Below are 26,493 nucleotides of genomic sequence, written 5' to 3' on the forward strand. Positions count from 1 at the left end.
TATAGACTTGAGGAAAATTTAACTTTCACTTGGTATTTGGCTGTTAATGTCCACTTTTCACCATAAAAGTAACACAAATCGTTAGGAGAAGTCCTTGTCAGATAGAAAACTAAGAAAATGATTCATGAGCACACATAGACTGGTTTCCTTCTTATCGGCTCCCTCCTTTATTTCCTTCTCCTCCTTTAATCAGGAGAGATGTCAGCCTGGACATGACATTAGATGTACGGGTCCTGGCTCTGGATAGGACACCATCTTCACAATTTTTATTACATGCAGCCAGGAATGCAGGCAAGTTTTTCTCTTTCTCCAAATTTACCTGTCTAAAAGGGTACCTGGAGTAGTGACTGGTCAGCCAGACCATCTTTCTCTGAGCAGCTCCCTGACCAGCACACTAAACAAGCCTATTCCAAAAGTATAGGACGTACAAAAGGTCAATTGCATAGGAACCTAAATTATCACTGTGCTAGTGCAAATACACATGAAAATTTCCCTTTTTTCTGATGAAATCTGTAGGGTACATGCTGCCCTCAGAAGGTCTGTTAGTATGAGGGTCAAATGAGAGGGCAGAATTTGGGGATTTCTGTGTAATCCTACAATTCCATGATAATAACAAAATTTCACTGCACACCTTATGTGTATTTGTTTAAGGTCACAAGGTCAATGTCAAGTTTATTATAAATGAAAACCCACCTCTGTATGATTGTAGTATGTTACACATACATTTTAGTTTTCGTGCTGATATCTTAGATATTTAGAGCTATCAAGCCATTAACCTTTTAGACACACTCATTCAGTAACTGTCCACCAGTGGACACATTATCTAACCTTCTGTGGGAGCTGGGCAAGGGCTGCAGCAATCACATTGATCCTGTCTTCCATCATGTTGCTGACCATTGACCCCAAAGAAAACACCACAACACCATTTTCTCCAGAGCTCTGGACAAAGTCTTCCATCTCCTGTGAAGAAAGAATGTGTCAATCACAAACACAAATATGTTTATCAGCACAAGGAACATGGTTGTAAGGATGGTTACAAATGTCTAGAAGAGAAAACCAAATGCTATCAGAAATTATCAGTGTAAGGGCTGTTGTTTATCTGAGCTAACCTCAAAGTTTTTTGGAAAGAAATGTGTTATGTGATTGACGGCTTCTAATATAGTTATTTGTACAAAAGTGTGTACACGTGTGTACGTATGGGGACCATGTGAAGCTACAACCATGTAGTTGGGAGAGTGAGTGAGTCATGCCCAGACTCTTCATGTATGTTGTTGGATTTACTAATACAGGTTCCTGAAGGTGACTTCACTTGGTTTCAAGTGTTGAAGTATGGTTGTAGTTCTATTAAATCACTTTCATTCATTGCAGGCATTTTTCTGTGGAATTTTTTTTTTTTTTTCAGTTTGGAGCCATTGGAGTCATTCTGTATGAGCCATGAGGAAATAATTACTGAGGGTTGGGATGATTTTATGTTTCTTCAGTTTTATGATCTTTTAAACCTCACTTAAAGTTTGCCAGAGTTTCCCCGTCTTTTCCCCTAAAGACATACATACACTTAGAGACACACGCAGACACACATAGAAACACAGTCACACACTTAAAAGCTGAATATTAAAAAATACTGATAATTTCTCTATTACCTCTACTATTGATCATAGGGCTAGAAGTTCTAGCCAATACAATCAGGCAAGAGAAGGATATAAAGGGCATCCAAGTGGGTGAAGAAAAGGTCAAACTCTCACTCTTTGCTGATGATATGATGTTATACTTAGAGAACCCCAGAGACTCAACCACTATACTCCTGGATGTGCCAAGAAATACAGCAACATCTCAGGATATAAAATCAGTGTACACAAATCAGTAGCTTTTGTATATGCCAATAACAGCCAAGATGAGAAGCTAATCAAGGACACAATTCCCTTCAAAGAAAGGGAATTGCTTCAAAGAAAATGCAATACCTAAGAATATAAATAACAAAAGAGATTTTTACAAGGAGAATTATGAAACCCTAAGGAAAGAAATAGCAGAAAACATTTACAAACGGAAGAACATACCATGCTCTTGGCTGGGAAGAATCAACATTGTTAAAACGTTTATATTTCCAAAAGCAATATAAGGATTCAATGGCACTTTCCATTAAAATACCAACTTCATACTTTGAAGAACTGGAAAAAATAGTTCTTCATTTCATATGGAACAAAAAACCCCATATAGCCAAGGCAATTCTTAGTAACACAAACAAAGCCAGAGGCATCAATCCACCAGACTTTGGGCTATATTACAAGTCCATACTGATCAAAATAGCAGGGCATTAGCACAAAGATAGAGACATAAACATTTGGATCTGAAAAGAAAACCAAGAAATGGATTCTTATATTCTTTTGATCTTTGGTAAAACAAACAAAAGCATACAGTGGGTAAAAGAATCCCTATTCAACAAATGATGCTGGGAGAAGTGGATAATCACATGTAAAAGAGTGAAACTAGACCTGCACTTCTCATAATTTATAAAGATTGACTCAGATGGATAAAATATTTAAATCTAAGACATGAAATGATAAAAATACTAGAAAAAAGCATGGGAAAAACTCTTCAGGAAATCATCCTGGGAAAAGATTTTATGAAGATTTCAGTGGCAATTTCAACAACAACAAAATAAATAAATGGGATGTAATTAAACAGAAAAACTTCTGCACAGGTAAGGACACAACAATTAAAGCAAATAGACAACCTTTAGAATGGGAAAAGATATTTGCATGTCACAAATCTGACAAAGGATCGATAAACAAATCTACAGAGAATTCAAATTAATCAACAAAAAAAGAGCAAACAATCCCATTTATCACTGGGAAAGAGACATAAACAGAAGTTTCTTTGAGGAAGACAGACAAATGGCTAACATGAAAAAATGCTCATCATTCCTAATTATCATAGAAATGCAAATCAAAACCACCCTGAGATGTCTGTTAACCACAGTGAGAATAGCCCACATCACAAAGTCCCAAACTTGCAGATGCTGGTGTGGGTGCGGAGAGAGAGGGGCACTTTGACACCGATGGTGGGACTGCAAACTAATAAAGCATGGAGAAACCTCAAAGAAGTCAAATGAGATTTCACATCTGATCCCACAATCACATTAGTAGGCATCAATCCAGAAGAATAAAAATCATTTTGTCATAAGAACATTTGCACTAGATTATTTATTTAAATTCAATTTACAATTGCCAGGATTTGAAAACAACCTAAATGCCCATCAAGCCAGACATGGATTAACAAGCTATGGTGTATGTATACCATGTAAATAGTATGCAGCTATAAAAAATATAGAGACTTTATATCTTTTATATTAATATGGATGGATTTGAAACAGATTCTTCTTAGTAAAGTATCACAAGAATGGTAAAGAAAATGGCTATTGTACTCAATACTAATATGAAGCCAGTAGATGATCTAATACATTCCCACAAAATAGAAAAACTCAATTCAATTGAAGATGAGGGTGGAATGAGTAAGTACTAAGAGGGAAGGATGAGAGTATTGGCATCCTATCACTTAGTGGACTCAAAGTAGGAGTATGTGGCACATCTTTTGGATATGGGATACAACTACAAGAGGGATTCTACCTAACATGCAAATATTGTAACCTAGTTCTTTGTACCCTCACATTAACCTGAAATAAAAATAAAAAAAGAAAAACTGATATCCAGCATTATCATATTGTGATTTGGAGCTTTAGTGCAATAGTCTAGGCGTCCCACTTGTAATACAGAATCACATAGCATATAGTAAAATAGTTGAATGTTCATATTTCTTTGGACATTGTTTCGGTATGAGGCATTCTTATCATGATGTTAAATTGATGTGCTACTTACAACTGGCTGGGATGGACTGTCCTTACCCCTCACCGTGTCCCACACAGAGCACCTGCTCCCAAGGACAAGCCAGACCTTCCTGTCATGGTCCTGTCTCTGTCTTGAGCTGTCCACGCCACTGTCTGGGAGTTCTGGTGCACATGGGCTTGGAGTTGATTGAGAATTATTGCGACTTCGGCTTCTTCAAGCCCAAGTGCTCATTGACCCATGAACGGATTAATAAATTGTGGTATATGTATACCATGGAATACTATACAGCAGTAAAAAATGGAGTCTTTACCTCTTTTATGTTTACATGGATGGAACTGGAAAATATTCTTCTTAGTAAAGTATCTCAGGAATGGAAAAACAAAATATCCAAATGTACTCAGTACTACTGTGAAACCAATTTATAATAACTCACACTTGCATATGAAAAATGAAATTTTGTAATAGTATGAAAGTTTAAAATCATGACACAGTTTCACTCATACTCTCTGTCCAGAGAAATTCTGAATTTAATGTTTGTGTGCCTTCATTATGGTTTTAATTCTGTTTATATATTTCAAGGTACTTATGTGACAAATACAGCACAATCTCTGTAAGTGACCACAGGGTTAGAGTACATAGAATTAATGTACATACAGGACATCAATCCTTCCTCGCCCTGTGTCTCTTGTGAAAGTTACCATAAGCAATTTGCACTCAACACAGATGTCAGGTTTTATCTTTGAATAAGTTTTCAGTTGTATGGGTGCTAATAAGAAGGGAGAAAAAAATAGATCTTGTAAGAGATCATATAATAGTGCAATAAAAAGCTTGTTTTCTCTTTTCATCTTAGAAATATGATACTAAATATTTATTTCAGTTTGTTAACCTCCTTCATAAGGGATATTACTTTACATGCTGGAAGAATTCTTTTTTGGGTCAAATCTAAGGTCTCTTTTCTGATTCAAGTAACAGGATTTACTTTGTCTTTATTACATATAGCCTATACAGTTTCTCTGTGCTTCTGTCAGGCAATTATGATGTTGACACAAAAGTTTTCTGAGGGAGCTTTATTGAGGTATCTTCTAGAAGAAGCATAAGGCAGGGAGCACCTGCTTTGATGAGGCCAACTGTCCATTTGATGTTCTCAGAGGTAAAAGTCGAGAATCTCAGTGAGGAAAGGTTTAAATGCTGGAATGAAAGTAAACATTGATCCAGTCATGCATGAATTGGGGACACATTTGTATTGATAAGAAAGGGTGTACCCTTACTTCTACATTGCTGGTGGGAATGCAAACTAATATGTTCCTTTTGGAAAGATGTTTGGAGAACACTTAGAGATCTAAAAATAGATCTGCCATTCAATCCTATAATTCCTCTACTAGGTATATACCCAGAAGACCAAAAATCACATAATAACAAAGATATTTGTACCAGAATGTTTATTGTAGCCCAATTCATAATTGCTAAGTCATGGAAAAAGCCCAAGTGCCCATGGATCCACGAATGGATTAATAAATTGTGGTATATGTACACCATGGAATATTATGCAGTCTTAAAGAAAGATGGAGACTTTACCTCTTTCATGTTTACATGGATGGAGCTGGAACATATTCTTCTTAGCAAAGTATCTCAAGAATGGAAGAAAAAATATCCACTGTACTCAGCCCTACTATGAAACTAATTATAGCCCAATGTACTCAGCCCTACTATTAACCAATTATAGCCCAAGAATATGGGTAAAGGGGAAAGGGAAGGGAGGGAGGTTGGAGGATGGGTGGAGGGAGGGTAATTGGCGGGACCACACCTGCCGTGCATCTTGCAAGGGTACATGTGAAACTTACTAAATGTAGAATATCAATGTCTTAACACAATAACTAAGAAAATGCCATGAAGGTTATGTTAACCAGTTTGATGAAAATATTTCAAACGATATATAAAATCAGCACATTGTACCCCATGACTGCATTAATGTACACAGCTATGATTTAATAAAAAAAAAAAAGTGAAAAGAAATGGTGTTCCCTTTAAGCTAGGATAATGGTGAAGATCCTCAAAAGTCACAATAAATAAACAAAACAAAGGAAATAGTAATATGCTCACCTTAGGCAGGGGTTTGGCAGGTTTGCAGTGGAGGCCTCCAACAAACTCAAAATTCGGTACGAGTGGGTGAGGAAATTCAAGGTCCCAATAGCTTCGAATGAGCCATATATCAGCTTTTCCCATCATCTCATACAAAGTAGTGGGTCTTCCTGAAAGGGATAAAAGAAACCAAATGTAGATGATGCAAAAGGGTTGTTATGAGAATATAAAAGTAATTTCCTGGAAGAAGTTGGAAAAATATAGCTAGAGATATATACACTGTGTATTTTGATAAAACAAATATATATAGACATTGAAATATTGGCTTATTTTAATTCCGTTATGTTATATATGTTGCTCCTATGTATGTATAAGGAAAGCAAAGTAGAGAATGTTTAGAAGAGGCTGTGTTTCTAATGTCACATCAGTGTATTCACAATTATTAATAATCATTAATATAAGCCACTCTGGAAATTACCCTTGCATTTATTTACTTTCTGAAACCACAATAGGAACAATTTAAACACGATATTTAAACAATTCTTTGAGATCTACTGTCAATGAATCCTGCTCAAATTGGAAAAACTATTTTCTGATAGGTGCTCAATTTAGTTTCTACAGTTTGTGAATCCAGTTTCATGATCTTTGGTTCTCAAAGTATATTTAGGATGTTTTGTACCTACTTGTACCTACTCCTACTTCTGGTTCAGGTGAAGATCTTAAATGATATTAGTATTCTAAAAATAAATACATTTACAAATGGCAGGAGGAAATTTTCAAAAGTTATAGAAATGGATAATTTTTGCTTCTCCTCATTTGGCTCATATTACCCTTAATGTAGATGTATGGTTTAAGAAATTATTGATACAAACTTGGATGTTCACATGTCAATAGGATTTTAGCATTTAAAAGAAATAATCTCTAGCATTTAATGCAGGAATTAGACACATTAGGAACATTAAATTTTAGACATCTGTTTCTCAGATACAGCCACATTTCAAGTGTGAAGTGTGAAGGGATTCTTCTGGTTATAGTGAAAAATACTCCAATTTGCAAAGAAGAAAAATAAGTTACACAAGGAAAAACAACTTCCTTAATTCTTCACTGATAGTTGAGATAAAATAATGTGTAACTCCTCACTCTACATGTTTTATTTCATCAAGATGTTTCTTGATGTGTCTACTAATTTTTATTTGATATGAAAAAATGAATAATAAAGTAGACAGAAGATTTTTCATCAAAATCCTAAGTTTTAATTTGCATATTTATGTGTACAGGGAGTGTCTATGGGAGTGATGGCCACAATGTTATGATTCTGTAATATTTCCATGTTTCCACAGTATTTGTGAGATTGATATTTCATCTTATGTTTTCATTTCTTCCTTTCATTTACAAAATACACACTTCTCTGAATTCATATTCATACAAGCTCACCTTCCATGGCACCAGGAAAGGTGTGAATTAACATCCACCAATAGAGCATGTTATACATATAACAAAGGCCTGATAACTAGAATCTACAGAGAACTCAAATTAATCAGTAAGAAAAGAGGAAATGATCCCACTTCTATATGGGAAAGAGTCTTGAACAGAAACTTCTCTGAAGATGACAGATTAATGGCCAGCAAACACATGAAAAAATGATCCTCATCTTTAATCATAAGAGAAATGAAAATCAAAACCACACTGAACTATCACTTAACCCCAGTAAGATTAGCCTACATCGCAAAGTCCAAAATATACAGATGCTGGCATGGATGTGGAGAGAAGGAAACACTTCTACAATGCTGGTGGGACTGCAAACTAATACAATCTTTATGGGAAAAAGTATGGAGAATTCTCAAAGAAGTAAAATTTTACCTTCTATTTGATCCCATAATCTCATTGCTAGATATGTACCCAAAAGAACCAAAATCATTTTACCACAAAGACATTTGCACCAGAATGTTTATTGCAGCTCAGTTCATAATTGCAAATCTGTGGAAGCAACCCAAATGCCTATCAACCCATGATTAGATTAACAAATTGTGCTGTATTTATACCATAGAATAACATGTAGCCGTAAAAAAATAGAGACTATACATCTTTTATGTTTACCTGGATGGAGTTGAAAGACATTCTTCTTATTAAAGCATATAAAGAATAAAAAAATGTATTCAGTGTTTTCAATACTATTACAAAACCAATATATAAACACTTACACACTCATACCAATGGTAAAACACAAATACAGTCTATCCAAGGGGAGAAGTTGGGGGAAAAGGGAAGTGGAAGGGGAGAGGGCATTTGGTGGGATCTCACCTAATGTGTCAAATTTCAGAGTTTTCAGCACACCTTCCTTGGTGAGGGGAACTCCTACAACTTCAACTTTACCTTGAAAGTGAGAACAATATAACCTAAAATTTTATTTCCTCACATTAATTTGGAAAAAAATTACTTAAGAAAAGTCCATCAAGAAAAACATAACGTTAGGTGTGTAATGTTACATGCCTATAATCCTAGCAGTTTGGGAGGCTGAGGCAGGTGGATTACAATAAGCGCACAGGTTTGAGACCAGCCTGAGCAAGTGCGAGACCCTGTCTCTAAAAAATAGCTGGTATTGTGGCAGGTGTCCATAGTCCCAATTAATAGGGAGGCTGAGACAAGAGAATCTCTTGAGCACAACAGTTTGAGGTTGCTGTGAGCTATGATGCCATGGCCAACCACCAAGGGTGGCAATGTAAGACTTTGTCTCAAAAAGAAATTAAAAAAAGAAAATGAATAAAATAAAAAAGAAAAAAGGAAAAAAAAAAACATGACTTACCGAGAACTTCACTGTAAAACTGTTTCCACTTCTTCATATTAAATATTTGGAACCAAAAGTCAAAGTAAAGCATGTGTATCATATTTTTCACCCTCTCCATGAATGTCATGCGATTACTTAATTCTGACAAAATAACAGGAACATAGGAAGGAGGGAAGGGAAGTCGTCCACTGTGCTTTTCTAATGAGTATCCAAGAGAGACGCGCAGACTGAGCACCAGGGGGGTTTTAAGTATCTCCGCCAGCAGCTCCCCACAGGGACCAATGGCATCTGCAAGAAGAACATCAAACTTTGTCTCCTGTAGCTTCTTCATGAGTTTCTTGTTGAAAACTACATCTTCACAGACCTTTTGCGCACAGTCAGAATATTTCCACATGAGGTCTTCTACTTGTGAAAAATGCGACCAAAATGTATCTTTTGGAATATCATATGTCCACTTATTGATCAATTTGACAGAAAAACCCACAAAGTAATCTTTAGTTAGAGATGTAGGATAAACTTCAAATTTAATAGCAGATGTTTTGCTGGGATCAGTGAGAATGGAAGCTGAAGATGTCAGCACAGTCACCTCATGGCCTCTCTGGACAAGTTCGTCCAGGATGGTCTTCATGTTGGTCCAGTGGCTGTATGCTGTGGGCCACACCAGCACCTTTCCACACATCCCGGAGCTGAAGCAACAGCTCAGCTGTAGGAGCAGCAGAGCTGAAGTCCATTTCATAGCCATCCTGGTCAGAGTGATGCTTTCTAACATTCCTCATGCTGACACCCCAGGATAAACCAATCAAATTAAAATTTAACTCACACTTACAAGTAAGTACATTATCTAAACAGTGGTTGGCAGGTGCACAAACCAAAGTTAGATGACCTTGTACCTGTTTCAGTGTGTTTAATGTCCCTTTAAGTTTATAATTGCTACAATGTAGCTAATTTTGATGACCTTGCATGTGCAAGTCATTTGTCTTATGTAAGACACTTTATGTAGTGTCAAAAATAGAGGCAAGTGAGAGACTCCCATATAGGGGATTAAACATCATACTTACTACAACAGTCGCCAATATCATAACTCATCTGAGGAATTACTGAGAACAAGACAATCTCCTAGCAAGCCTGGAAATCTCTTGTGACTTGAAAGGCAAGCCACCAAATAACTCAGTAATCCTGGAGGAGCAAAGTTCACTTCTGTAGTAGTAAGGCTACTATTAAACATTAAGCATTTTATGACATTTTCTTAAAGGATTAGTGGAGAAAAATTGCATTTAGTATTTTGAAGATCATTTCCTTACCACCCTTGAAGATCATTCCTTGAGTACATACTCTGTTGGCATCTATGAGATCATTTCCCTGACCCTGCAGCCCCTGCATGTCTCTGCTTAGTAATCTTTTCACCTATTATGTATTTTCTCAATTTAAGGACTCTGCAAGAAGTGCTCAGTGCTATCCTGCGCCTATGGTCAGCCTCACCTCTTGCAGCGTGTACTGTCAATCCGTGTCTTGCATGATCATTTATGTGGTCGTGACACTCCTGGGTCTGCAGTCCTTGACACAGGATACGAAGTACTTATACAGCTGAATCGGTAATTTTTGAATATCCTAAAAAACTTTTTTAAAACTCTATCAATATTTACTCCATACATGATATGAGTGAACAATTACTGTTTAGAGTTCAATGTGTTCAGTACATTCCCAGAGCTGTGCCTCACTACTGTCAGCAGCCGGGCCTCCCTGAGAGAGGTCCTGTGCTCTGTAGCTGGCATCTCCCTGCTCTGCGGTTTTCCTCCCCCTTTCCAGGTAACGTGAATCTAAAGTTTGTGTTTACAAATTTTTTTTTTTTTTGTGAACAATTTGATAAACAAAATTGTAAATAGTAGTCTTTCATGACTGGCATTTTCCACTTAGCAGAATGTTTAAAAAGGATCATACACAGTGTCCCTTATATTTCAATTTCATTCCTTTCTATTACCAACCTCTATTCCATAGTATGGATATAAACCTTTTATATGTTCACCAATGGATGAACATCTACTAAAATTTTGGAGTTTATGAAAATGTTGATTCTCATTCATATACAATCTTCCTGTGGACGTATTTTAATTTCTCTAGGTTGTATACCTTGAGGTAGGATTACTGGGTCATTTGCTTACTGTATGGTCATCTATGGAGGAATGCTAGACTGCTTTCCACATCCGCTGCACCATTTCCCATTCCTAAAGGCAATGTATGAGCGTTCCAATTTCACCACACCATGGTAAACAATTTTTCACTCTACATCTTTTTATTATAGGCAGTGGAAGTGGCATGACATATCATTATATTTTACATTTCTTCATTTTCTCAGGCAATGAGCCTTTTTCTTGGGCTTGTCATACACTGTACATTTTCTCTGGCAAAATTTCTATTTATATCCTTAGCTCAATTTTGATTTGGTTACTTTTCCAATTATTGAGTTGTAATTTTTTAAATAATAGAATCAGGTCAACTAGGGTTGGGGGACTGGGATCCTGACTAGCACTAATGCCACACCCTGGGACCAGATATTGCAGTAGAAGAGGAGACTTTATTACAGGGCACCAAGCAAGGAGGGCAGTCAGCTCATGTTGAAAACCCAAAGTCTTTGATGGATTACAAGCCAAAGATTATATAGGCAAGAGTCTACTTCAGGCAGGAAAAATTGGTGTTCTAACCCCAAAACATTGGACCATGAAATTGGGGGAAGGAGAGGCTAGGAAAGGTGTGCAAATGAGCCCGAGCTCTGCTGCTTCAGCTTGCAAAGGACAAAGATAACGATGAGGGTCAGGAACAGACAGTGATGTCATCCCAGTGTGGCAATGAGGAGTTGGCCAAGACTGTTGCCTCAGAGAAACCATTTTCAAGTCTTGGGCAGAGGGCAGGGTAGACAGAGGGAATTTGTTGTGAAAGGGCATGCAGCATTGGCAAGTGCTGCTGGCTGGCGTGACTTGGCCTGATGACTGCTCTGAACTGTCCCCTGGAGTGGGCCGATTCAGCTCCAAGGCTGTTTATCAGCAGAGTAACTGTGTCCCTGACATCCTATGCTAGTGGGGTCTCTACTGTTTCAAAATTCAGCTGCTATACTCTCTAGACAAGCACATAACTAGAGAGAGGAAACCTGTGTGGGAGGTGCCTCGTGGAAACAAGGTCCATATTTCAGAACAAGAAATGGGCAAGAACAGCTCACAGTGGGGCACTGAGAAACAAAGCACTGTCCAGAACTCTCCTCTGTCACCTTCATCCCATGTCTATGAAACCCAGTGACACATCTATTCTGGCTACTGACTGCTGAAGGCAGGTGAAGTTAGGGACCCTGGGAATGGAATTTTTCTGCTTGGATTTGGTAGTGATTCGAGTCCTATGGTTTAAGGGGTAACTTGCTGAAGTTTGATAATTGAGGGACTCAGAAATCTTTGGAAAGTTTGTCCTGCATGCCAATGCAGAGGACACAGCAGGAGATAGTGCTAGTTCCTGTGATTGTAGCTAGAGTTACAGGCAGTGTCCTCCACCAAGATGACCCCAAGAGGAACTAGGACACAGGCCTTGATCTAATGCCCAAGAGGGATGTGGCTTGGCTAAGGTCTTTTGGTGCAAATCATATCAAGCTGAGGAGACATATTCTGAGTTGTCCAGGATGTGTGCACAACATCCAATTTGGATGACAGCTCAAGTTCCTCCCTGGGAAACTGTCAGGGTATCTATGCCACACAGTTTTATGATGTGGCTTTTGGTGGTACATCTCAGCATGAATCAGGGACACCTGGAAAGCTGTTCCTAAGTCTGCTGAAGAGGGCTTCTGCCTCCCCAGTGATGCTCTAGGCCTATGGACAGGAGAGAGATCGAAGCTGCAGGATGGCACGGGTGGGAAGCAGACCTGGTCCACCTGCGAGCTGAGTGGGCAGAGTAGAAGGCTCCTCTGTTTCCTCCATTTCTTGTCTTTTTTGTCCTTGGCCCACAGAAGGCCCAAAGTGCAACGTCCTTGTATTCACATGGTGACCAGGAATTTGTGCCACACAACCTTTGTCCCAGCAGGAGTGCACCAGTTCAGGCAGGCTCCCCAGGGCCAGTCAGCAGCAGAAAAGTCTATTTGCTGTAAGATAATAATGAATACTGTGCAGTACTGTAATGTAATAATACTATAAAAATAGAATGTTGGTAGTGTTCTGGGGAAATCCAGCTAATGTCCCCAGGCTTTATTAGGTCATGAGTCAAAGGCATGATTTCATTGTTCCCAGCTCAAGGGAGTCGTCTGAATTAAGTGTCCCGTAGATGCTGTCAACAAGATAAAAGCCACCTACATTTGGAAGGAACCACCTTTAAAATGGGAGTTTCGGGGACTTTTTAGGTTGTATATCCATTTTGTGATTACCAGAGAGCTGGCAACCTTGTCACCTCAGTCCTGGTTTTGGATGCCAAATTGGTTTACCATGTCAAGAGTCACTGAGGGTTTTGCTTATAGGCCATAAGTTTCTGTCCTGTTTTGTCTCTTCTATCATTGTTTCCTTGTCGTTATTTAGTGTCTCTTAAGAAAACTTGTCAATATTGTCAATCTTTTCCTCGTGTGCTGGATACTTACTGTGGCAGACCAGAGGTGCTACAGAGAGATACACGGCCAACCCAGCAAGACACTCTCTGTAGCCAGCTGGGCACTGTTGCACCCACAGTAAGAAAAGCTTAGTGATCACAGCAGGTCAGAGGAACACACTTATGACTGGAGGGAGAGCAGGGCTTGCATCTTTCAGGAAAATATGAGAAGCACCACTTACTTACAGGGCTTTTCTTGAGCAAAAGCTTCAAACGTTTCTTTGGTTCACACCCCCAAGCAGGTGGTTCTGTGTGATGGATGCACAGCTTACCTCAGAGAGTTTGATTGATAAATGTACGGTCCCAGGTCATCATAGAGGCTGGTGCACTTCTCTAGCCTGTGGTCTTTCCAGGTTTTGGAGCACCCTGTTCCCTGATGAAGGGGGGAAGTGATTCGTGAAGGGATCATCTCCCCGGTGAGACAAGAAGACCTGGAGGGAGCAGTGGTGCAGAGCTAGTCACATCTCAGTTGTCCATCCTGCTCAATGCGGGGTCCAGGTAAGAGGCTGAAGGCTGGAGCTCCAGGCAAAGGGGCTGGAAGGGTCTTCCATGTACACTTTCAAAGGACTAGACACTTAGCTCACTGTGAGTTGGGTTAGGGTTAGGACTCAGGGAGAATAAAAGCAAAACACCAGCAGCATGTAGAGAAGGAGGAAGTGAAATCACAGGGAGTCCACAGTGGGGTTAGTAGGAGGGTCAGGTCACCAGGATGAAAAGACTCCATGTGGGATTAGTGTACTCCATTCTTCAGGAAGCCTATTGCCACCTCGTTGCACCTGCTAGGTCACTCTTGGTATAGCATTCCTCCAGAGCACCTGGCTTGGGCAGAGTCATATAGACTGTGTGCCTCCCTCATAAGTATCTGGTTGCTCCTAAGCTCACCCTCTCTGAAAGTATGGCCTACTCCTCGTGTGCTGCACCTGTCCTAGGGGCTTCATCTGGAGACCCTGACCCCAACTCCCCTCCTAGTTAAGAGGAATTGGACAGGATACAGGAGACTCCACTCTTTGAAGCTCTGAAAGACACAGAATAAAGATGTGGCTCATTGAAAGGGACAGTGGAAAAGTGGAGCAGTAAGCTTTTGAAACTGATATCAGCCTGCACATTTAGTATATAAGCAGCCCTAAAACTTCACTGAACTGCCAGTTAAAAAGCAAGCTATGGCTTCACTTTGGCAGTTGCTGGAAGGACATGGGGAGTTCCACACCCTGGGGCCTCTGAAACTAATATGGAGCAACTAGATCTGTCAGCCAAGCAGTCCTAAACCCTGCTGAGCACCTGGTGGAAGGAGGAGTTGCCATTTCAGTTGGGCAAGTCTCATAAGGGGCATGGAGAACTCTGCATTCTGGAGCAGTTGGTGCCAACACTGGCTAGCACAACTACACCCCCAAAGGCTATAGGTCTTGCTGAAAGGCCCTATGGCCAGCACAGACAGATGTGCCACTTGGTTGGCCCAGCCTCTCCTGTCTAAGCCCAAACTACCTACAGAAAACAGCCTAATTCAGCCCAACCAGGGTACCTCTCAAAACAATTTAGGGATACCCTAAAATTTTAGCTTAAATTTCAGAAATAAATACAAAACACACAAGAGAAGGAATTGGCAAGAGAACCCTGGCAAAACAAAAGTCAGAGTAGATCAACTCTCTCAAGGGACTGCAATGGAGCTATAGCTGTACTTTAAGCAGACCAATACAAGGAACCACCAACAGAGTAAAGCCACCTAGAAACTGAAGGAAAAAAAGCCTAGCTTTCATAATTGAATAAATTGGCATAAACTTCAAGGGATGTGCCAAGGAAGTATAGGGATAAATGAAGGACGTATACCTCCACACAGATGAACAGAAATCCACCCTACATATCACTTCTCTCAATAACCATGAATGGCTTGAATTCACCACTGAAGAGGCATAAGCAAGTATATATATCTTCAGGAAACACATTTAACCTTCAAAGACAAAACAAGACTCAGGGTGAAGGAGACTCAAGACTCATTAGATAAGGAGAGTGGAGATAAAATGTAGACATACTTTCCTTCCAAGAAAAAGCTCATCACTCAACTTGTGAGCAATGTGAAGAACAGAAATTCAAGAGGGAAGACCATCATCTTCTGACATGGAGGAAATGCTAAACATGAACATGCATTTTACAATGCCAAATAAAAGTAAATCAACAAAAGATTGCATGGTTTGCAGTGAAGAAATGAGAAAGGTGGAAGGAGAGAAACCATTTTCTACTGTGAGACATGAAGAAGAAGCCTAGACTTCAACTTAGAGTTGAACCCCATTTCTGCTTTCCCATTGTCATAAATAGCATAGTAAGTCTCCGTGAATTGAGAAAAGTAAGAAGTAAATGAAAGGCATGATAATGAGAGAATTTTATTTTTTTAATTTTTAATTTTTTTTATTTTTTCATTACTTTTTTAAAATTAAACATAGCTGTGTACATTAATGCAATCATGGGGTACAATGTGCTGGTTTTATTTGCAATTTGAAGTCTTTTCATCAGACTGGTTAACATAGCCTTCATGGCATTTTCTTAGTTATTATGTTAAGACATTGATATTCTACCCCTAGTAAATTTCACATGTAACCTTGTAAGATGCCCCGTAAGTGTGGTCCCACCAATCACCCTCCCTTCACCCATACTCCCCCCTTCCCTTTCCCCTTTCTCCATATTCTTGGGCTATAATTGGGTTATGGCTTTCATATGAAAGCTATAAATTGGTTTCATAGTAGGGCTGAGTACATTGGCAACATTTTCTTCCATTCTTGAAATACTTTGCTAAGAATATGTTCCAGCTCCATCCATGTAAACATGAAAGAGGTAAAGTCTCCATCTTTCTTTAAGGCTGCATAATATTCCATGGTGTACATATACCACAATTTATTGATCCATTCATGGGTCGATGGGCACTTGGACTTCTTCCATGACTTAGCAATGATGAATTGAGCTGCAATAAACATTTTGATACAAATATCTTTGTTATAAAGTGATTTTTGGTCTTCTGGGTCTAGTAGAGTAATTATAGGATTGAATGGCAGGTCTGTTTTTAGATCCCTAAGTGTTCTCCAAAGATCTTTCCAAAAGTAACATATTAGTTTGCATTCCCACCAGCAATGTAGAAGTGTTCCCTTTTCTCCACATCCACGCCAACATCTCTGGTTTGGGGATTTTGTGATGTGGGCTAATCTTACTGGAGTTAGATGATATCTCAAAGTAGTTTTGATTTGTATTTCTATGATGATTAAGAGAATCAGAGACATAGCCTGCAAAAATCATCTCTCATTCTGAGGGCTGTCTGCTTGCTTTACTTACTGTGTTCTTACCTGTGCAGAAACTTTAAAGTTTGATCAGGTCCTGGTAATGTATTATTGGTCTTGCTTCAATTGATTGGGGGATCCTCCTCATAAAATATTCACCCAGACTGATTTCTTCAAGTGTTTTACCTGCACTTTCATCTAGTATTTTTATAGTTTCAAGTCTTAAGTTTAAATCTTTAATCCAGTGAGAGTCTATCTTAGTTAAAGGTGAAAGGTGTGGGTCCAGTTTCAGGGTTCTACAGGTCTCCAGCCAGTTCACCCAGCACCATTTGTTAAATATGGAACTTTTCCCCCCGAATGTTTTTAGTTGGCTTGTCAAAGATGTAGTAATGGTAAGTACCTGGGTTCATCTCTTGGTTCTCTATTCTGTTCCATACATCTACCTCTCTGTTTTTGTGTCAGTATCATGCTGTTTTGATCACTATTGATTTATAGTATAGTCTGAGGTGTGGTAGCATGATTCCTCCTGCTTTGTTTTCATTTCTGAGTAATGTCTTGGCTATTTGAGGTTTTTTTCTGATTTTATATAAAACGAAGTATTACTTTTTCAAGATCTTTAAAGTATGACAGTAGAGCTTTAGTAGGGATTGCATTAAAATTGTATATTGCTTTGGGTAATATGGACAGTTTAACAATGTTGATTCTTCCCAGCCATGAGCATGGTATGTTTTTCCATTTGTTAACATTTTCAGCTATTTCTTTTCTTAGAGTTTCATAGTTCTATTTATAGAGATCTTTCATGTCTTTTGTTAGGTAAACTCTCAAATATTTCATCTTCTTTGGCACTATTGTAAAAGGAATAGAGTCCTTGACTATTTTTTTCAGCTTGACTATTGTTGGCATATATAAAGGCTACAGATTTATGAGTGTTGATTTTGTAACCTGAGATACTGCTGTATTCCTTGATCAATTCTAAGAGTTTGTAGTAGAATCCCTGGTGTTTTCTAGATATACAATCATATCATCTACAAAGAATGAAAATTTGATCTTTTCTGACCCTATATGGATATCCTTGATCGCCTTTTCTTCCCTGATTGTGTTGACTAAGACTTCCATTACAATGTTAAAGAGCAGTGGAGACAGGGGGAAACCTTGCTTGGTTCCTGATCTGAGTGGAAATGATTTCAATTTAACTCTATTCAATATGATATGGGCTGTGGGTTCCTGTAGATGGCCTCTATCAGTTTAAGAAATGTCCCTTCTATACCCATTTTCTTAAGTGTTCTGATCATGAAGTGATGCTGGATATTATCAAAAGCTTTTTCTGCATCAATTGAGAGAATCATATGGTCTTTTTAAAAATCTGTTTATGTGATGGATTATATTCTTTGATTTATGTATATTGAACTAGCCTTGTGTATAAAATGCCCTTGGTCATGGTGCATAATTTGTTTGATGTGTTGCTGGATTCTGTTAGCTAGGATCTTATTGAATATTTTTGCATCAATATTCATTAGTGATATTGGTCAATAATTTTCTTTCCTTGTTGATTTTTTTCTGATTTGGGGATCAAGATGATATTTGCTTCATAGAATGTGTGAGGTTTGTGTTAGTATAGCTGACTTCCTGTACCTACTACTGCTTTTGGTTATGGGAAAACTTAATAAGATTTGTTTATCGGATGGAAACTTTTGCAAACATTGGCCGAAATTTTTTCAAATATTTTTCAAATAGACATCTCTATTCATTGTTAGTTTAGGCTCTTTTTTAAAAAACAGAAGAACATACATTGAAGAAAAATGCAGAGTAATTAGAGGGATATGCACACTTCCACAAGATTTTATGCTTCTAACACAGATTTGGTAGGATTTAGTAATGGAAACTGGAATCATTACAATATAAAAATTACAGGGTTTTTTATTATTAAATCATAGCTGTGTACATTAATGTGATCATGGGGCACCACACACTGGTTTTATAGACCATTTGACACATTTTCATCACACTGGTTAACATAGCCTTCCTGTCATTTTCTTAGTTATTGTGTTAAGACATTGATATACTACATTTACTAAGTTTCACATGTACCCTTGTAAGATGCACCACAGGTGTAAACACACCAATAACCCTCCCTCAGCCAATCCTCCCATCTCCCTTCCCTCCCTCTCCCCCTTCCCCTTATTCTTAGGTTATAACAGGATTATAGCTTTCATATGAAAGCCATAAATTAGTTTCATAGTAGGGCTGAGTACAGTGGATCCTTTTTCTTCCATTCTTGAGATACTTTACTAGGAATAATATGTTCCAGCTCCATCCATGTAAACATGAAAGAGGTAAAGTCTCCATCTTTCTTTAAGGCTGCATAATATTCCATGGTGTACATATACCACAATTTATTAATCCATTCGTGGATCCATGGGCACTTGGGCTTTTTCCATGACTTAGCAATTATGAATTGGGCTACAATAAACATTCTGGTACACATATCTTTGTTATTATGTGATTTTTGGTCTTCTGGGTATATACCCAGTAGAGGAATTATAGGACTGAATGGCAGGTCTATTTTTAGATCTCTAAGTGTTCTCCAAACATCTTTCCAAAAGGAATGTATTAATTTGCATTCCCACCAGCAGTGTAGAAGTGTTCCCTTTTCTCCACATCCACACCAACATCTCAGGTCTTGGGATTTTGTGATATGGGCTAATCTTACTGGAGTTAGATGATATCTCAAAGTAGTTTCTATTTGCATTTCTCTGATGATTAAAGATGATGAGCATTTTTCCATGTCTGTAGGCTGTGCACCTGTCTTCTTCAGAGAAGTTTCTCTTCAAGTCCCTTGCCCAGCCTGATATGGGATCACTTGTTCTTTTCTTGCTTATACATTTGAGTTCTCTGTGGATTCTGGTTATTAAACCTTTGTCAGAGATATAACCTGTAAATATATTCTCCCATTCTGAGGGCTGTTTGCTTGCTTTACTTGCTGTATTCTTGGCTGTGCAGAAGGTTTTTAGTTTGATTGGGTCCCAGCAGTGTATTTTTGAAGCTGCTTCAATTGCTCGGCAGGTCCTCCTCATAAAATACTTGCCCAGACCGATTTCTTCAAGGGTTTTCCCTGCACTCTTTTCTAGTATTTTTAAAGTTTCATGTCTTAAGTTTAAATCTTTAATCCAGTGAGAATCTATCTTAGTTAATGGTGAAAGATGTAAGTCCAGTTTCAGTCTTCTGAAGGTTGCCAGCCAGTTCACCCAGCACCATTTGTTAAATAGGGAATCTTTATCCCCCTGAATGTTTTTACTTGGCTTGTCAAAGAGCAAATAACGGTAAGTAGCTGGATTCATCTCTTGGTTCTCTATTCTGTTCCAGACATCTACTTCTCTGTTTTTGTGCCAGTACCATGCTGTTTTGATCGCTATCAATTTATACTATAGTCTGAGGTCTGGTAGTGTGAATCCTCCCGCTTTGTTTTTATTTCTGAGTAATGTCTTGGCTATTCGAGTTTTTTTTCTGAATCCATATAAAACGAAGTATTATTTTGTCAAGATCTTTAAAGTATGACAGTGGAGCTTTAATAGGGATTGCATTAAAATTGTATATTACTTTGGGTAGTATAAGCATTTTAACAATGTTGATTCTTCCCGGCCATGAGCATGGTATGTTTTCCATTTGTTAACATTTTCAGCTATTTCTTTTCTTAGAGTTTCATAGTTCTCTTTATAGAGATCTTTCACGTCCTTTGTTAGATAAACTCCCAAATATTTCATCTTCTTCGGCACTATTTTGAATGGAATAGAGTCCTTAACTGTTTTTTCAGCTTGACTATTGTTGGTATATATAAAGGCTACTAATTTATGAATGTTGATTTTGTAACCTGAGATGCTGCTGTATTCCTATATCACTTCTAAGAGTTTTTTAGTAGAATCCCTGGTGTTTTCCAGATACACAATCAATATCATCTGCGAAGAGCGAAAATTTGATCTCTTCTGACCTTTATGGATACCCTTGATCACCTTTTCTTCCCTAATAGTGAAGGCTGAAACTTCCATTACAATGTTAAAGAGCTGTGGAGACAATGGGCAGCCTTGTCTGGTTCCTGATCTGAGTGGAAATGATTTCAGTTTAACCCCATTCAATATGATATTGGCTGTGTGTTTGCTGTAGATGGCCTCTATCAGTTTAAGAAATGTTTCTTCTATACCCATTTTCTTAAGTGTTCTGATCATGAAGGGATGCTGGATATTATTAAAAGCTTTTTCTGCATCAATTGAGAAAATCATATGGTCTTTGTTTTTTAATTTGTTTATGTGCTGAATTATTCTTATAGATTTACGTATATTGAACCAGCCTTGAGACCCTGGGATAAAACTGACTTGGTCATGATGTATAATTTGTTTGATGTGTTGCTGGATTCTGTTTGTTAGGATCTTGTTGAATATTTTTGCATCTATATTCATTAGTGATATTGGTCTATAATTTTCTTTTCTTGTTGGATCTTTTCCTGGTTTGGGGATCAGGGTGATGTTTGCTTCATAGAACGTGTTGGGTAGTCTTCCTTCTTTTTCTACATTTTGGAAGAGGTTAAGTAATATAGGTACTAATTCCTCTTTAAAGGTTTGGTAGAATTCTGATGTGAAGCCATCTGTTCCTGGACTTTTCTTTTTTGGAGATTTTGTGTGGTTGATGCTATTTCAGAACTTGATATTGGCCTGTTCAACATTCCCACTTCTTTCTGGCTAAGTCCTGGAAGGTGATGTGCTTCCAAGTATTGGTCAATTTTCTTCAGATTTTCATATTTCTGAGAATAAAGTTTCTTGTAATATTCATTAAGGATTTTTTTAATTTCTGAGGAGTCTGTTGTTATTTCATCTTTGTTGTTTCTGATTGATGAGATTAGAGATTTTACTCTTTTTTTTTTTCCTGGTTATGTTAGCCAAAGGTTTGCCTATTTTATTGACCTTTTCAAAAAACCAACTTTTTGATTTACTGATCTGTTGTATAATTCCTTTGTTTTGAATTTCATTTAATTCTGCTATAATTTTGGTTATCTCTTTTCTTCTACTGGGTTTGGGGTTGGAATGGTCTTCCTTTTCCAGTTGCTTGGATGTCCCATTAAGTTCTTAACTTCCTTTCTTTCCATTCTCTTGAGGAAGGCTTGCAGTGCTATAAATTTGCATTAGAACTGCCTTTGCGGTATCCCAGAGGTTCTGATAATTCACGTCTTCACTGTCATTTTGTTCCAAAAATTTGGCAATTTCCTGCTTAATCTCATCTCTGACCCAGCTATCATTCAGCATAAGGTTATTTAACTTCCATGTTTTTGTATGAGTATGCAGATTCCTATTGTTATTGAGTTCCACTTTTATTCCATGGTGGTCCAAGAATATAAAGGAATAATTTCTATTTCTTTAAATTTACTGAGGTTAGACTTGTGACCTAAGATGTGATTGATTTTGTAGTATGTTCCGTGGGCTGATGAGAAGTATGTGTATTCAGTTTTGTTGGGATGAAATGTTCTGTAGATGTCTGCTAAATCCAAATGTTGGATGGTTAGGTTTAAATCTAAAATTTCTTTGTTCAGCTGCTTCTTGCAGAATCTATCCAACACTGCCAAAGGAGCATTGAAATCTCCGAATATTATGGAGCTGGAGGAAGTTAAGTTGCTCATGTCTGTTAGAGTTTCTCTTATAAATTGAGGTGCATTCTGGTTGGGTACATAAATATTCATAATTGAAATCTCATCATATTGAGTATTCCTTAACAAATGTGAAGTGACCATTCTTATCCTTCCTTACTTTCATTGGTTTAAAGTGTGTTGTATCCGCAAAGAGAATTGCAACAACTGCTTTTTTCTGATTACCTTTTGCCTGAAATATGGATGAACATCCTTTCACCCTGTGTGAAAGATCTTTTAATGTAAGATGTGACTCTTGTATGCAGCAAATATCTGGCCTGAGTTTTTGTATCCAGTCAGCTAATCTGTGCCTCTTTAGAGGATAGTTTAAGCCATTGACATTAATGGAGAATATTGATAAGTCTAGTAAAATTTTGGGTAGCAAGTTTTTTGAAAGTCCAGTGGACATTTTTAATCCTTTCGCCACTGTGGAAGTTGGAGTTTGATCAAAAGTTTCTGAGTGAGTTTACTTTTGTGGTAGAGGATTGGGCTGGTCATTATGGAGGATACGTCTGAGAACATCCTGAAGTGCTGGTTTGGTTATGGCAAATTTCTTCAACATATGAATGTCATTAAAGTATTTAATTTCTCCATCAGAAATGAAACTCAGTTTATCTGGATACAGGATCTGGGGTTGAAAGTTATTTTGTTTCAGGAGATTAAAAGTTGATGACCACCTTCTTCTGGCTGAAAAGTTTCAGCAGAGAGATCTTCAGTCATTCTAATATTCTTCCCTTTGTAGGTAATGGATTTCTTACATCTAGCTGCTTTCTGAATCTTCTCCTTCATATTAACTTTAGTGAAGTTAATTATGATATGCCTGGGGGATGTCTTATTCAGATTGAGTCATGCTGGGGTTCTGAAACTGTCTGCTACCTGAATTTCAGAATCTCTTGGCATGTCTGGAAAATTCTCTTTCATAATTTCATGGAGAAGGGTGCCTTGCGAGGCCACTTCATCACTTTCAGGGATTGCCATGAGGCGGATATTAGCCTTCTTTGTATTATCCCAGAGCTCTCTGAGAAAATGATCCATTTTTGCTCTCCATTTTTCTTCCTCTTTGAGAGTTTGGGTGCGTTCAAAAGCTTTGTCTTCAATGTCAGGAATCCTTTCTTCTGCTTGCTCCACTTTGTTACTGAGGGATTCTACTGTATTTTTCATGTCTTTGAGGACTGAAAATTCTTGCTTTAGTGCATCAAAATCTTTGGTGGTTTTGTCTTTAAATTCTTAAATTCTTGAGACAACTTTTGAATTTCTCCTCAAATTTCTAATTCCAACTTTTGAATTGCTCCTCAAATTTCTAATTCAAAATTTTCCTCCATTCTATTAATCTTGTTTGCAATCCAAATTCTGAATTCGATTTCTGACATCTCAGCCAGCTTTTTATGAATGGGATCTTCAGTTACATCTGCCATATCTTTCCTTGGGGGGAGGGGGTTGATCTATTCTGGTTATTCATGTTACCAGAGTTTTTCCGCTGATTCCACCCCATGATTATTTTACACCATTCAACTGTTCCCCTGGAGCTTTGTCGAGGACCTGTACAGTGCTATGGCCTGAGAAACTGAGGACCTGTTTGGTGTGGTGGGACTAAGTGGTCTGTCTTGTTTTCAGCTGGTCTCTGTCTGAACCTAGTGAAACAGTTACTCTGGGTTGAAGTCTCAGCTGTGGAGAAATACCAGCAATTAAGTCACCCCCTCCATAGGCAACAATTGGAAAACAAAAATTAAACCTTCCTACCACCCCACACCCAAGGCACCCCTTGGATAGTCCTCGGGTGATTGGCTCAGTTCAAAAGGTCCAAATCAATTGTCTCAGTCAGCACCTATCTCAGGTGGGAGAGTTTAAAAGATCTCTGGCAACTGGATCGCAGATGTCTGCTGACAAGTCAAATATGACTTGGTCTGGTGCTCCGTGAAGTCAGGAGTACCCACCCAGCAAATAGATTAGTCTATAAAGTTTGATGCCTCCTTCCCGACCTTGCACCTCTGTCACACCCAGTCACTGATAGTCCCTCAGGGCTGTGACCCAGCTGTCTCCAATGAGCAGATACTCCAGGGGTTTGCACCTGCCTGAATCACAAGGAAATCTATATCTGCTCAGCCAGGCCACTGCTCTCTGCCTCTATCCAGCAGGGGGAGGTGAGGCATGACAACTTTGGCTGCTTGATGGAAGCTGGGGGTGTGTTCACTCAGTTCCAGCCCCACACCTGATTAATGTTACTGACAGAACAGAACAACTTTGTGGAAATTTGTTTCTGTCCCTGCTAAATTCCCCTGCAGAAGAGAAGCTATTTTGAGTTCCCAGAGCCTGCGCCTCAGGCCCTGTCTTTGCTCCTGCAGGTTTGTTTGCATAGTTAGCTGTTAGTTCTAGCCTTCTGCCTTCCTTTGTCTATAGGCTGGCAATCCTCTGAGGGCTGGGTGAGTCTTAGGCTAAGTAAAGAGGTCCTCTGGGTTAGCCCCACCCTGGTAATTTCCCAGCTCTGTGCATGCATTTTCTAGTCCCTCCACTCCATCCAGGCTGGTACCACCTCAGGCAAACCCTTTACTAGGCCTGCATTTCAGTCCCAGATCTGTTCTGCAGTGGTTGCCACCCAAGAAGATGCCTGCCCTCCTCTGGTTGCCCAGGGAGACAGGGGTTGTGGCTTCAGAATATCCGGAGATGGGCTCTAGTATTGCCAAAAATGGCTGCTGCTCTGCACCTAGGGGCACTGCTGTTCAGGCATGGTTCCCGCTCAGCAGACTGTCCTCTCCTCACTCCCATGCCACAGAATCAGCACTGACAAGCTGCAGTCCTCAAGAAATCAGCCAAGAATCTGGACTCCTGAGGGACAGGCCTCCAGACCTCAGAGTGAGAGTGGAGGGGAGTGCTGGGAGCTCAGAGTTGCAGGTAGAGAATATATACAGTTTTATACAGTTTTATGCCTGGCAGGAGAATGCAATTGCACCCTAGTAGGGGAGGTAGGTCCAGTTTTTAGAGAGTGTTTCCCGTGGAGTGTAGTGGGAGGACCTTTGAGCTCTGCTCGTTTATTTGTGGGGCACTCCGTGCCATTCTCATGAGGGAGGGGACTTCCATCCGTTTGGTGATGGATTTTGTACCTTTTGTTTATATCCTTGGGGTTGCAGCTCACCTCAGTGGGGTTGATGTGAGTCCTTCAACGTTCTCTCTTGGTGCAGCTCTAATCCATCAGGTTACTTGCTAAATTTCTGTCCTTTAACTCTCCTTCTAGATGGGAGCCTCTGTGGAAAGCTGGCTTCAGTCAGCCATCTTGCCTTCACCCCCAGCCAAATTACAGGTTTTTGAAGTTGGAATAAAGAAAATGTATTTATTCTGAACTCCAAAGGAATCTTTTAGGTAATATGAGTGAAACATTTGTATTTTAAATAAACAGATCAACCCCAGGAAAACATTTTCTTCAATGCTACATAGATAGTTGTGCTAGGAATATGTGTGTAAGTCCTCATGCTGTATTTTGTGGTTCATCAAGATATTAGAGATGTGTCTACATTTTATAACTTGAAAATAAAGTATGGTAAAATGAATCAACACACTCATAAGTACAATACCATCTACATTTTTTAATCCATTTGTCATTATTTTCTTATAATGTTTTTACTTTGACATATTTATGGTTTAAATGTGAACTCTCCAAAATTCAGGTGTTGCCAAGGTCACAGATTAAGAGGAGTCTTTCAGAGGAGATTAGTCCATGAGAACTCCTCCCTTGTGAGTGGGATGGACAAATATATAAGTGAGACTTAATGCCCTGTTTAGCAGGTTCCTCTTCTGTCACATGAGGATACAGCATTAACTTTTTTGCCCTTCTACCTTCCACAATGGAAGAATGCAGCAAGAAAGTTCTCAGCAGATGCCTGTACCCTGATCTTAGACTTCCCAGCTCCAGAACTATAAGAAATAAACATTAATATCTTTCATGTCTCCTCACTGTTTTTGTAGCTATTTTCTTAGCAGTTACTAGTACTTACCACATATACATGTTAAATTATTACAGAAAACTTCAGATTTACACTAATTTTATTTCTGTCTGTAGAGACATTACCCACATATAGCTCCATTTTCTCCATTACTTTGGGCTATTTTTGTTATACACATTACATTTATAGGTTACAAATTCTACATTTTAGAATTATAAATCTGTATCTTTTTGGAAATAGAAAACTTGAAGAGCAGATATATTTTTATATAATTGGTTATGGAACTTTTTACTTACTATTTCTGATTATCTTTTTC

The 26,493-nt window shown here is 38.6% G+C and overlaps 1 protein-coding gene across 1 annotated transcript in view; it reads right to left on the minus strand.

The window, feature by feature from the left end:
• Nucleotides 1-9,483, minus strand: part of LOC128591718 (UDP-glucuronosyltransferase 2B4-like) — a 29,975-nt gene extending 20,492 nt beyond the window's left edge. Inside the window, exons 1-3 of the mRNA XM_053599752.1 lie at nt 8,725-9,483; nt 5,943-6,091; nt 829-960 (exon numbers count right to left, since the gene is read on the minus strand). Of these exons, the coding sequence (XP_053455727.1) occupies nt 829-960; nt 5,943-6,091; nt 8,725-9,475 (1,032 nt within the window). The 5' untranslated portion in view covers nt 9,476-9,483. The remainder of the gene's footprint in view (nt 1-828; nt 961-5,942; nt 6,092-8,724) is intronic.
• Between the last annotated feature and the right edge of the window lie 17,010 nt (nt 9,484-26,493).

The sequence above is a fragment of the Nycticebus coucang genome, chromosome 1 (genome assembly GCF_027406575.1).
Source record: "Nycticebus coucang isolate mNycCou1 chromosome 1, mNycCou1.pri, whole genome shotgun sequence".
NCBI lineage: Eukaryota > Metazoa > Chordata > Mammalia > Primates > Lorisidae > Nycticebus > Nycticebus coucang.